Raw genomic sequence first — 12,978 nt, 5'->3', positions numbered from 1 at the left:
GCCAGGTGAGGGAGGACCCAGCACAGGCGGTGTTCGTTTCCAGGAAGGACCAGCAGTGTTGAGTGTTGGCTCCAGGCTGCATCCTCAAAGCTCCCTCTGGGCAGCAGTGAGGGGGAAAGGGTCTGGGTGACAGGAGAACGGACACCTCCTCCTGAGGTCCTGAGGTCCGGGGGGGGGGGGGGGGGAGGCGAGGGGGGGGCGGGGAAGAGGAAGTGGGCTTTGGAGAGGGAAGGAAGCGAATGACTCTGGTGGAGGTGACTGCAGTGGGGCGCTGTGTGGAGTCAGGAGCTACAGCGCACAGGGGTGGTGGTGAAGAATGGACGTTTGGGACATCCTGTGAAATGTCCAGATGTTCTGGTGGCCAACCCTATCTGTTGGGCAAAATCTGTTAGGAAAATGACTGAAATGCCAAAGAAAAGTGACCTAAATCTAAAAGCCAGAGGATTGGGGACACATGGGGACGCAGCTTTCTGACCTTTATTTCTGACAAGAAAGGTGTTTTTTAAAAATTAGTTGTAACTTTAAGGCCTTAGACTCAAATGTATTTTTCACACTGTTACACTGCAAATAGGAAAGAGGTAATCAATTGGCTGATCAGGTGTGAAATGATTTTCACAAGACTTTACAGAAAAAGCTCATGTGACATCCCCTGCTTGTCAGCTGATGACAGGCCACCACACTGACGCCCCTTGGTCAGCACTAGGGCCTGTCACACTTGGGCCTCTCCTTCTGTGGTCCTGCCACCAGCAGCCACTAGAGCAGTCTTGCAGGCCCCTCGCTGGGGCCAGGCCGCAGGGACCGTGTGGGGCCACAGAGAGCCCCCTCAAAGTGCAGCACGTGTCGCGTTTGGACAGTTTTTATTTATTACTTTCACATTCACAGACTCAGGCGACCCCTTTGAGAAAGGGAAGGGGGAAGCTGCCTGGAGAAAAGCTGGGCTCATGGCACGTGGGACTTCTCACAGGGAAACAGTCCTCGGTGTCAGCAGGCACCTGGCATGGTGGCCACAGCTCGCTCCTCGGTGCCTGGGAGATGCATTCCTGGAGGCTGCCTCAGCCCAGGATTTTATTGCTGGTGAACCTCATTGTCCAACTTACAGCCCGGGATGACGGCACTAACAAAACAGGTCCAGGGGAGCAATTGGCTGAGATGAAACTGGACCATGTAAACTGCACGGACTGCCACGCTGCCCTGCTGGCCTTCAGCCCCAGGGAGGGCCTGGGGAGATGGAAAGGGAAGCCCCGCTGCCCATCCAGGTGGAACAAAGACAAGAGAGGGACAACCAGCAGGATGGGCACGCCCACATCCACAGCAGCCTGAGCTCCAGAACCCACCAGCTCTTCCTTTTCCCAAAGACGTTCGCTTCTCAGGTGGGAAGAACACTCCACTCCCCTTTTTCTGAATACGTAGCTCTTGGGCTCAATGAGAAAACCACCTGGCAGACAGAGGATCGGAAATATGGACTAGGGGTGCTCAGGCATGTATTCTGAAAGGACGGACTGCCAAAAAGTGTCCTAGGGTCACCCCGAATCCCACAGGAAGGAGACAGTCATGGAAAGAATGGTTTACCTCTGTGATTACAGCAGTGCCAAGTTGAGAGCCAGCGCTGTCATTTTATTATGCAGACTTGGTCTTGCATTAGCTCCTGCCAGTTCTGCACACCATCAGCTCCTCAGGTCTCCTGAAAGCGCGAGGTGCCCTTCCTGCCGCCCCCCGGTGACAGGCAGGCCCTTCCCCTCCTTGACAGCCGAGGGAAATGACGCCCATGCCGTGTAACTGCTCCTCCTGGTCTGTCAGACTGCAAATGTTTAGTCTTTTTACCCTCCTGGGGACCAAAGGCCTCATGGCATTGGTAGGCGTGGGGGCGAAGGCCCTCAATGCACCTGATGTCCACACTAAGCCAGAACCGTTGGGTGCAGCTTCACCGGCCGAGGTGCACATGGCCCGTGGGTGCCCGCAGGAGTCTTGAGGGGTGGGATGGAGGAAGTGTCCGTTCTGTGCTCAGATCTCCACTTGCTTAGCCTCTGGTCTAACAGAGGTATCTGAGTTCACAGATCTACGCGTTAGTTTAGCAAAAAATCTGGCTTCTGATACCCAAAGAGCTTAAAGTCCCCTTCAAAACGGGCATACAGGCGCCGGATGTCCCGCTTGCTGACGCCCAGGAAGTAGTGCTCCACCTTGGTTCTGTTGTACACGGTGATGCCCGGAGGGATGGTGGGGTATGACACCAGGTGGTCTATGCCCGCCTCTTTTAAGATGTATGGGGCGTCGTCCTCCAGGGTCTCGTGGTGACCAATCACACTGTACGATATCTCACAGGGCGCGCACAGCTCGACGTACGTCACCCAGTGAATGATGTGGTCCCCAAACTGGAGGTCCAGCCATCTGTGGTTTGGGTCGCCCAGGTAGCGCACAAAATCCTCAAACTGGATGCCCCGGGTCTCCGTCCGGTTCCGCCTGTACTTCCTGATGATGCCGGGGGCAATCTCGTGCCTGTACCAGGGTTCAAAGCGGGGATTGTGGACGAACTTGTCCTTAAAAGCAGATATCAGTCTTTCAAAGGGATCTCTTACAATAAAAAACTTGAAGTAGGTTTTCAAGCTAAGGGAAAAATGTAGATAAACAAGAGGTGAAGCCGATGCTACTGGTGGTGACGGCTGTGAGAGTGGGAAGAGTGTAGAAACAGCTGGAGCAGCTGCAGCCGCCATGTCCTGAACCCTCCCCCGGGTGAGCTCTGAGATGAGCGCATCACACACATCTCGCTTAATCCACTCAACACCACTGAGGGCAAACCTGCTCGCTAGCACCCATTTTATAGGTGAGGAAATGGAAGCTCCGAGACTAACTGTCCAGGGCCTCAGCACTCACCCTCGGGGGCCACTGTGAAAACATCTACTTAACCTATGTTTTGTTTTACTTGAGAGTTTCAAAATTTTAAAAGGACATTTAAAAGTTTTGTTCCTGGGCAGAAAATCCTAAGGACAGAAACTTTGAGTGAGTTAGGAACAACGGAGGCCAGGAAAGTTACTTTATATCTTAAAAGGCTCAATTCAAAATTGCCAGGGGCAGGAAAAATAAGAGCAGTGGTGGTAGAAGATGGAGTGAGGCTCAGGCCCCAGCGGGAGGAGAGCTGGCCCGGGAGACCTGCGGGAGTGGCAGTGGTGGCCCCAAGGCGACCATGACGACAGCGAGGCCACTGCTGCCACTGCAGCGGCTTACTCCGTGCCAGAAACTGCTCAGTGCTTTGCAGGCCCTAACCATTTCCTGACAAAAGCCCAGGATGGTAACAGGGCAGCCCTGACCCAGCTCGGCTCTGGCACTGAACAGCTGTGTTCTGAAGGGTTTGGACACGTTGGAAAGCCTCCGGAACCAGGGCTGGAAGGAAGAGAAGGTGCTGAGAGCGAGGCAGGGCCAGGTTCAGGTGGGTCCTGACATTCTTATTCCTGTTGAACTTGGCTCTGGCGGGGTCATTTCATAGCTAGTAAAGAGAACTTTTCAATCTATAGCTAAGTTTTAGCGCCAGTACCCTCCCTGCTGTGATGGTGGGTCTGTCTGCTGGCTGTGCTAGGTCCAGTCCACACCACCACTCCCAGGGCAGTGGCGGGGAAGCAGGCTCGGGGCCTTGGGGGAAAAGGAAAACTAGGTGGGGTTTCCCTGCAACCTAAATCCCTTTCTTATGAAGAAACAATCATATCCAGTATGGAGGCCATAAAACTAAACACAACCAACACAGAGCAAAAATGACCCCTCACTTCTATTGGGAAAATGACCTTCCTTCATTCCCATGGACTGCATGAAGGTGAGGGTGGAGAGCCATTCTGAAATTCCCATCAAGATTTCCGAGTTTAAATGCACTGAACTCTGGGCATGGGCGAAGCTGCCTCTGCCCCACGCTAACCAACAGCCCACTGGAGTCCTTGGCGCAGTGTGGGACACAGGGCAAGCACAGAGCCCAGCCTGGGACGTAAGGAAAAGCCCCTCCCTGCAGGAACCTGCTCCTACCGCTTCTGAATTTCTGCATCGCTGAAGGCAGAGAGGCGAGGGAGGCCGTTCTTTTCATGGTCATGAACCACGTTCTCGGGGATGTCTTCGATGGAAGGAAAGGCACCTAGGAAGTAAACAAGGGAGAAGTTGTGTGGCCCCTCAGTGCTACCTTTAAAGAAGATGCCCGTCTCTTAGGCCCATGTTCCCCGCAAGTCATCCCCAACATCCATGGTGATATCGAATTCCAACTACGACGGGTGAGACGTGGCCAAATGAGAGTGCAGACAAGCTCTGGTCACCTGTAAGCCAACAGGAGGAAACAAGAGGAGTTAGGAGGAGGAGGGCGAGGGAGCGAGTAAGGGGTGGAAGGAAGGATGATACCTAGCCCTGGTAGCGCGCTGGAATGGGCGAAATCTGACCACAGACACATCGCTGCATGCAAACAGAATGCCTAAGGCCTCCCACACTCACTCTCCTGTGAAACCGGGCTCATGAGAACCACCTGCTCACACCCACAGCACTCACAGGCCCGTCACTCCCGACAGGCAAGGTGTTCCCAGGACCGCATCCCTGGGCCTCAGGTGGGTTCCTAGGCAACCTCAGGGCATCCCAGAGATGTGGCAAGGGGCAGAGATGTTTGGTGCCGGAACAATCCAGCTAACGTCGTGGGATAGATATATTTGAAGCAAGCGTCGAGGATGAGACGGAGTGACTGGGGAGAAAATGGCAGGGTCAAGAGCACAGTGCTCGGAGGCAGGCTGATGCATGTAACCTGGGGAGGGGCATCTTGGGTTGGCGGGTTGGGCAGGTTTTTCATTCTTTTCCCAACTTAGACAAATGGAAATAAAGTGTCATTACCCGAGCTTTTAGCCAAGCCTCTGCAAACTTTTACATCCATCTTTGTGTTACTCCTGCCTTGTTACGCGTGGAGTCTGGTGGTGGGGGGGGGTGGGGGGTCTCTGTTGGGCCATCTAAGCAGTGGCCATAGCCCAGGGGTGGGCAAACTTTTTGACTCAAGGGCCACAATGGGTTCTTAAACTGGACCGGAGGGCCGGAACAAAAGCATGGATGGAGTGTTTGTGTGAACTAATATAAATTCAAAGTAAACATCATTACATAAAAGGGTACGGTCTTTTTTTTTCAATAGTTTTATTCATTTCAAACGGGCCGGATCCAGCCCACGGGCCGTAGTTTGCCCACGGCTGCCATAGCCTATTTTATTTATTCTTCCCCCAAATGTGTAAGTGCCAGTCTAGACCTCTACGCTACCTGCTGTGGATGGCTCTAAATGGGCAAGACTGTCAAATGAACCAACCTGTGGATTTGCACATGGGCCCGCTCAGGTATCTGTCCCCATCCAGGTGCATGTAGGGCCGGCAGAAGGCAGCCACAAGGACCACCCGCTTTTCTATTGCAGGCATACCTTGTTTTATTGTGTTTTGCTTTATCACGCTTCGCAGATGCTGTGTTTTTTTTACAAACTGAATTTTTACAATTGAAGGCAAGAACCTCCACCAGCAAGAGGATTGTGGCTGGCTCCCCTGCCATGTCTCCTTCACAGCAGTGGTCTGGGAGGGTCGCAGTGCCTCTTGGGTGCGCCTACATGCGCCCTGGCAACCTGCTCCTGTTTTGGACCTGCCCTTGACTGATGCTTCATACAGTGGTGGCAGATTTGTAAGAATCGTGTATTCATTGTTTCCAATTCGATTTGTAACCTCATTCTACAACATCAAAAATCCAACATGCAGTCAGATTACTCAAGCATATACATTATATACCAGAAAACGAGGCGAGTGTCTCTCTTCTCCCCCAGCCAACCTGGGAAAAGGCCAATGACAACAAACTCTGACCCCTGACTGAGGGCAGAGCAGCAGTCGGACAGGGGACAGAGGCCAGGGCCACCGCCCACAGGCCTCCCAGGTCGCATTCTTCATCCAGGGTCACCTGGCTCTGAGCTAGAGCCGTGCTTCTTTTACAGCTGAATTTAAGACACAGAACCCATTAAGTATCTTGTCAGTTCAGAGTACGTAGAGTTTAAACTAATAAACATGGTGTCTGGAAGAGCAGTGAATAATAAAAAACTAGGGTATGAGGTCACTTGCCAGTGATCTCATTTGTTCCCAAGAAAACATCAGATTTCCTGAGGCAAGTCAGTTAAATCCTCTGAATATGATGCTTGGTGTAAGATGAGGACATTTCTTTCTACCCCGTGGCACTGAATCCTTTGTCTGTGGGTAGAGGGTCCCCTCCCAGGGCCTGGGGTAGGCGCCCTTCTCACTACAGGAAGGGCAGTGTTGGGGGCGGCTTCCTGGCACTCAGTGAGCGTGGGGCCTTGGATTACAAGGACAGAGCCAGTGTCTAGTAAGAATCGATCCTGTGAATCTGAAGAGAAGGAATGGGACCCACCAGGTGAGCAGGCTGCCTGAGATGGGGGCTCTGCTGTGGAAAGTGAGGAGCTCGTGGCCTTAGGGGTGGCCCTTTGAGAACAACCAGTGTCCTCATGAACCCCACTAACTTTTAAAGTACCACACTCACAGGAAAAACACAACGGAGAACTATCTGGCAGGTTACCAGCTCCTCTTAGGAGATTTCCCTTCCTGTGGCTCCTCCCTGCCCGCTTGTCTGCCTCCCCCGACCCCCAGGTCACAGTGGCCCTCCCCGGGCAAACCCCAAAGTCACCGAGGGAGGACACACCGCGGGCCGGCACGCACCGTTTAACACGATCAGCACTTTCTTCCACTGCGTGTTGCCCACTTTGGGAGTCTGGCAGAAGAGGATCTTGTGCTTGTCACAGACAAATATTCGGTCCAGGACAAACTTGGACACGGCCGTGTGTGAGAGGTTCTGCAGGGCCGCGTCCCTGCAGACGTTTCGGATGAGCTCCAGGCGCTCCATATAGACCAAGGGCTGAGCAAGCTGGCCATCTGCGAGCATCTTCCCAGTTGGCTGCAGGGACAGGGAGGCAAAAGGGCCCGAGGGCCTCCTGAGCAGAAGACAGGCTGCCGCCGGGGAGCCCTGCGCTCTGACCTCCAGCTGGGCACACAGAGAAGCTGCATCCGACATAAGCAGGGCCTTGTGGGCCGGATTCACCTCCAGGGGCCTGGGACTCAGGTCCATGTTCAGAGAGAAGCGAACCCTCTTGTTCCTCGTCCTCAGCTTGGACAAAATGAGGGGTGGTGGGTGAGGTGTCTACCAGTCACTTTGCTGATGAAATTATGACCCTTAATTTTCTGGAAACTGCAGGACACTTTTCATTCAGGGCTTCAGGGAAGGCCAGTTCCCTCTCCCCCCTCCCTCTCCCCCCTATTCTCTATAGCCTTTCCCTCCCTGTGATTCTACGTGTGCCTGTATGGCCTGTATAGAAGGACCAGCTGTCTACATGGTGACTATTTGGGAGATAGTCTGGTTTATTAATTTAAAAAACACCTTTGCCCTAACCGGTTTGGCTCAGTGGATAGAGCATCGGCCTGCAGACTCAAGGGACCCGGGTTCGATTCCGGTCAAGGGCATGTACCTTGCTTTCCAGCACATCCCCAGTGGGGAGTGTGCAGGAGGCAGCTGATCGATGTTTCTCTCTCATCGATGTTTCTAACTCTCTATCCCTCTCCCTTCCTCTCTGTAAAAAATCAATAAAATATATAAAAAAAAATAAAAATAAAAAAATAAAAAACACCTTAGGTCATTTAGTATGTTTTGAAAACGCAGCAGCCATGACTCCATTTCCTCAGTGATAAGTGTAGCAGGAGAGTAGGAAGCTAGGAAAATCCCCGGGTAAGTGGAATGGGGAAACCGGGACAAGAAAATGAAACAAGGCCAAACAGTTTGGGCAGCTTGCAGCCAGCGTGTGAGTCGAAAGACCTTACCTTCCCCAACAAAGGACACTTGAGAGCACGTGGTCTATACCCTCCTCCCTAACCAGAGAACAGACATCTGAAACCCCCCTGGCCTGGGAAAACAGAGAACAAAGACCCAATCAAGGCCATCTGTGCCAGCTCGACCCAAGGAACAAATAACAAAACCCCCATTCATGCCCAACGGACCCAAGATAACAGTAAAACAGCCCAAAGAATAACCCCAAGCCCCCCTATGCAGTCATTTTGATGCATCAGCACATTAAAAATGCACCTGGGAAGCTGATGAAGAGTCTGGCCTGCAGGAAAAAAAGGATAAAAAGCCCTCAGGAAAGACAATGTGGGCTGGCTCTGGAGCTCGCCCCTGCCCCTTCCCAGGCATGAACTTTTTCTTTCTAAGGATCCCCATGAGACAACCAGCGGAGCAGTGGGCAGCGACCACTCCACTCGGCTCACCCTGACCCTGTCTCCAAAGCCCCTTTCTCTCTGACTTCGTGAGCTACAGCAGCCCGCCCAGGCTACCTCGCTCCTTTAACATTTCTAAAGAGCCAAAGCAGAGCCCTACCTTGTTTCTTTACCCAATTCCTTCCTCTGTTTCACTGTCCCCAGCTTTAATAAACGTTCATTCAAACCCATCTGGACTCAAGTTGCAAAACCTTTCCTACACAAAGTCAAGAACCCACACACTAGAAGCCGGCCTGCGGCAGACCTGCTCTGGCAACAATGAGCACACAATGGTGTTTCCTGTGATGCAGGTGAAGGAGGGTTTTGCTTGGTGGTCCCACAGGCATTCAGCACTATGAGCACAGGCTGGAGGGAGCACGCCAGCACTCGCTTGTTCTCTAAGGAGTTATCAACCAGATGAGAAAATCCGTGACTGTGGGACGAAGGCTCTGATGCCAGAAACCCCTACCAACCAGGAAAGTGGGCCCGAGACCAAGCAGGGGCGGGTGTGCTGACAGACTCCAGGAGCCCGAGGCCACAGGGACAGCAGGAGCACAGCCTCCTGTTGGGTTTCTGAGCTTGGGGTCCAGCTGTGGGAAACTGTTTATTGCCTTCACTATCTGATAAGCATAGACAGAGAACCCCCCCCCCCCGCCCAAGGCTGGGTGCCTTTGAAGCCCTCCCAAAGCTCGGAGCTAGGCGCCACCTCTGTTTGTCCACACAGTGGTAGCTGAAACTACTCCCCCATTTATTATTATGTAAATCCTTGCTGATGGGCTAGTCTACCTGTTGCAGGGGGTCACCTGCCTAGGGCTATGCTATGGGTGCATCCCAGATCAATAAAAGCTTGGTGAGGCCTGAGCACGAGGAGGAAGTCCTTCAGGACTTGCCGCCTGGTCCCCCAATATTGCAAAATTATCTTGTGTCTTTTTCTCTCATTTGTTATGCGGCTCCTCTTTCAGATACCGAACCCTACTCCACGGGAGTCGTGGAAGGAAACACTCAACATCCAGCCACACTAGGGAAGGGCAGCACTTCTTTGCTCTGCGATGTCACCACTTTTGAGTGTTGGTTCTGACCATCTCTGTTATCTGGAAAAGGTCTTTCAATAGCTTTTCCCCTCAAAAACATAGTACATAGGAGGCATAGCTCCTAGCTGTGCGTGCCTGAGACAGGCCCGCTGCTGCCCCCACACAGAGCAGACCCTGAATGGAAACAGAGTCACGGCTCTAGCCGGTTTGGCTCAGTGGATAGAGGGTCAGCCTGAGAGTGAAGGGTCCCAGGTTCAATTCCAGTCAGGGGCACATGCCTGGGTTGTGGGCTCGATCCCCAGTGTGGAGCGTACAGGAGGCAGCCGATCAATGAATCAATGATTTGCTCTCATCACTGATGCTTCTCTCTCTCTCTCCCTCTCTGAAACAAAACAACCCCACAAAAACAGAGTCATGGCTCTGCCGCCCAATTCCCGAGCTGAGGCCTCACTGCAGGGATCCCACCCCCACCCCCATCTGACTGTCATTTCTTTGTATGCACCCCATTTAAAAAATATTTTATTATTATTATTGATTTTTGAGAGAGAGTGAGAGAGAGAGAGAAACATCGATTTGTTGTTCCACTTATTGATGCATTCATTGGTTGCTTCTTGTGTGTGCCCTGATGGGAGATTGAACCCACAACCTTGGCATACCGGGACCATGCTCTAACCAACTGGGCTACCAGGCCAGGGAAGAAGTCAACTATTATTTATTTATTGTTTAATCCTCACCTGAGGATATGTTTCTATTGATTTTGAGAGAGAGAGAAAGAGAGAGAGAGAGAGAGAGAGAGAGAGAGAGAGAGAGAGAGAGAGATTGTTGCCTCCTGTACATGCTCCAACTAGGGATGGAACCCACAACCTAGGTACATGCCCTTGGCCTGAAATCAAATCCATGACCTTTCAGTGCTCAGGGGATCCTCTAACCACTGATCCACCTGGCCATGGCTAACCACCCATTTTAATCCCTGGGTGGCTTATAGCATTTTCTCCTCTTGATTCTAGCACTTTCAACACTTGGCCAGGAAGTGTCAGAGTGGGTCTCTTCACCGATTTGCCTGGAATACAGTGAGCCTTTCTGCCTTTATCTTCAGCTCAGGAATCTGAGACAGGGAAAGGTCATGTTAAGCTAGGAGGTGCTCCAGCATTCACCCACAGCGGCTAAACTTCCAAACCCCGCCCTTCTCCTCAATCCACGTTACAGAGAAACATGACTGTGTGCTTATCCTGGGGAAACGGAGTCACAGGCCATACATATATGCATAACACCTAAATGGGTTTTAAAAAGGAAATATACAAAAGTTGAGCTTTTTCCTTTCAATTTTGGGTATTTCTTTAAAATACACAAGTATGTATTACTTTTTAGTAAAAAACTTGATTTAAAAATATTGGCTACAGCATCGAGGCCACCGGCATGCCATCCAGACGGAGGAAGCTCCGGAAACATCAGGGCCGCGTGAGCCATGGCCACAGCCGCATCGGCAGCACGGGAGGCACCTGGAAGGCCAAGGTCCTGCTGGTGGCTCACATCATCACAGCATCAACTTGGACAAATGCCACTCATTTGGGGAAGTTGGTGTGAGGCATGGCCCCTTCACAGGGAACCTGAGCTTCTGCCCAACTGTCAGCCTCGGTAACTGTGGGCCTTGGTCAGGGAGCAGGCCCAGGTAAGTGATGCCAAACACAAGACGAGTTGCTCCCATCACTGACGTGGTGCGATCGGGCTACGACCAAGTTCTGGGGAAGGAAAGCCCCCAAAGCAGGCACCACTGTGAAGGCCAAGTTCTTCAGCAAAGAGCTGAGAAGATAAAGGGTGTTGGCAGGGCCTGGGTCTTGGAGCTCGAAGCCACATGGAGGGAAATTTATTAAATGCTCACAAATGCAACAACAGCAGCAAATATTGGCGAGGGGGTGTGGGCACCTATAGAGACTTCTGAGAAGTTCTAGAAAACTCTCCCAAGTCCTCTGTAGATTAATTCTATCCGAAGGCAGCTGGGCAAAGACAGCACAGCATTCTTCCCTCTTCCTTCAGCTCCACCTTCCACAGCCTCCACCAAGCACCCTGGGTTTCTTCGCAGGGCTGGCCTGTCCCTTCCTCCCCATCCACAGGCCCCTTCTCTTCTTCCCTCCCTCCCTGCCTCCCTCCCTTTTCCTACAGTGACAACCACTCTTCCCAGCCACTTCCTGATGCCCTCGTCAAGGCCTTCCCCCGCCCAGTGAATCACGGGGGTGAGTCATACATGGCAAGGGGAGCGGATGCATGACGGGTTCATCTGATTTTCCTTACAAGAAGCTGATGAAAAAAGCCAAAACAGAGAAAAAAGTTCAAGTTCCAAAGTACGGCACATACCCCTTGGCACGGCTTCAGCATTTAGACTATCTGTAACACAAGAACACACGCGGCACTGCATGTGTGTGCATATGTGCATGTTGGGGGCAGAAGGTGGGGGAAGGCACTGCTGACCAGGGAGCCTTTTTCTCCAGGCCCACTCCTTTGGCCACTTCGAGGTGTGGCCCTGTTCTGCAGCTCGTCTACTTATTCTGCTGCTGCATCTACTTATTCCCTTAAAGTTGCAAAGAACTTCCTCCCAAGATTTCAAAGCAGAGGGCTCCTCTAAATTAACAATTAAGTGGACCAAAATGCCCTTATCGTATTTGTTAAAATGCCGTAGGCTCCCCAAGCAATCCATTTATGGGGCAGTTGTAACACACTGTCCTTCCCAAACAACTGGGTCAGTAACAAAATGGGAGGACAGAGCCCTGGAGAACAAGGACACTGGAAATTTCGGGACAATACAGGTTTCACCCCACCACCTGGCTCCCTGCTCTTCCTTCAGGAATCGACTACAACCAACTCCCTGGCTCACATCACCTCTTTCAAGAAACTCTTGCTCTCTCCTGTGTTTGATCAAGTTTCTTGCGTTTCCCTGGAGGAGGGAAGAATGTCTTGGGGATTCCCACCTCTGCTTCCCAGGGCGAAGACACTGAGGAAGGGAGAGAGAGTGCCCCCTCTGTCCTCTGCAAAGCGACCTCTGTTCCTCCCCAGAGAACAGTCTTACCCTCCCTTTGGGTCCTTACTCATCCCAGTCACTAAACATCAATTTCCTTAACTCTTTCTATGAAAGCCACCCTCCTACTTCTTATGGGTTTGCTTCTTGTCCACCCACACCTTCCTTGCCCTGGTCTACCCCAAACTGAGAGCAACATCGCAGGCCCACCTGACAAGAGGTCTGCAGACCAGATCCTTACTGCATCCACTCTTGTGAACAGTTAACTCCAACAGAAAGTCACTCTGAGCAGGTGCTGGCTTTTTAGACTCTGGGTTCTAATTCCTCATCCTTACACTGTAAATCACAGGCAGAAACGGTCCCTCCTCTGTTTAATTCTGAGCTGATACACATCTTTAGAGCTTGTACTACCCATTTCATTCCTTCCAGCTTAATTGCAACCTAAACCTTTCAGACCCAGAATGGGGGTCAGCAAGTGAGAGGGCGTCCCTCACTGAGGCATGGCTAGGAATTTATGTGTGAAAGGAGCCTGAGAAGACAGACTTAGGTCAGAACGTCCATGTGATTCTGGATCATCAGCCTTTCTCCTAAACGCAGCTCTCACCCACACCACTCCCGCGCTGATGACCCGCTCCTCTGTCCAAGACCCTGTTAACTC

The 12,978-nt window shown here is 52.0% G+C and overlaps 1 protein-coding gene across 10 annotated transcripts in view; it reads right to left on the bottom strand.

Moving 5' to 3' along the window:
* Nucleotides 1-840: 840 nt before the first annotated feature.
* Nucleotides 841-12,978, bottom strand: part of CHST10 (carbohydrate sulfotransferase 10) — a 31,347-nt gene continuing 19,209 nt past the window's right edge. For 9 of the 10 annotated variants that reach the window (XM_059659138.1, XM_059659134.1, XM_059659136.1 and 6 more), the window contains 3 exons: nucleotides 6,696-6,930; nucleotides 4,003-4,108; nucleotides 841-2,601 (listed from right to left, as the gene is read on the bottom strand). In XM_059659138.1, coding sequence (XP_059515121.1) covers nucleotides 2,064-2,601; nucleotides 4,003-4,108; nucleotides 6,696-6,930 — 879 coding nt within the window. In that variant the 3' untranslated portion in view covers nucleotides 841-2,063. The remainder of the gene's footprint in view (nucleotides 2,602-4,002; nucleotides 4,109-6,695; nucleotides 6,931-12,978) is intronic. The other variant, XM_059659141.1, reaches the window with a different exon arrangement.

This window comes from Myotis daubentonii, chromosome 12 (genome assembly GCF_963259705.1).
Source record: "Myotis daubentonii chromosome 12, mMyoDau2.1, whole genome shotgun sequence".
Classification (NCBI taxonomy): Eukaryota; Metazoa; Chordata; class Mammalia; order Chiroptera; family Vespertilionidae; genus Myotis; species Myotis daubentonii.
Note: the sequence above shows the minus strand (reverse complement) of the source record. Positions and strands in the feature narration are given on the sequence as shown.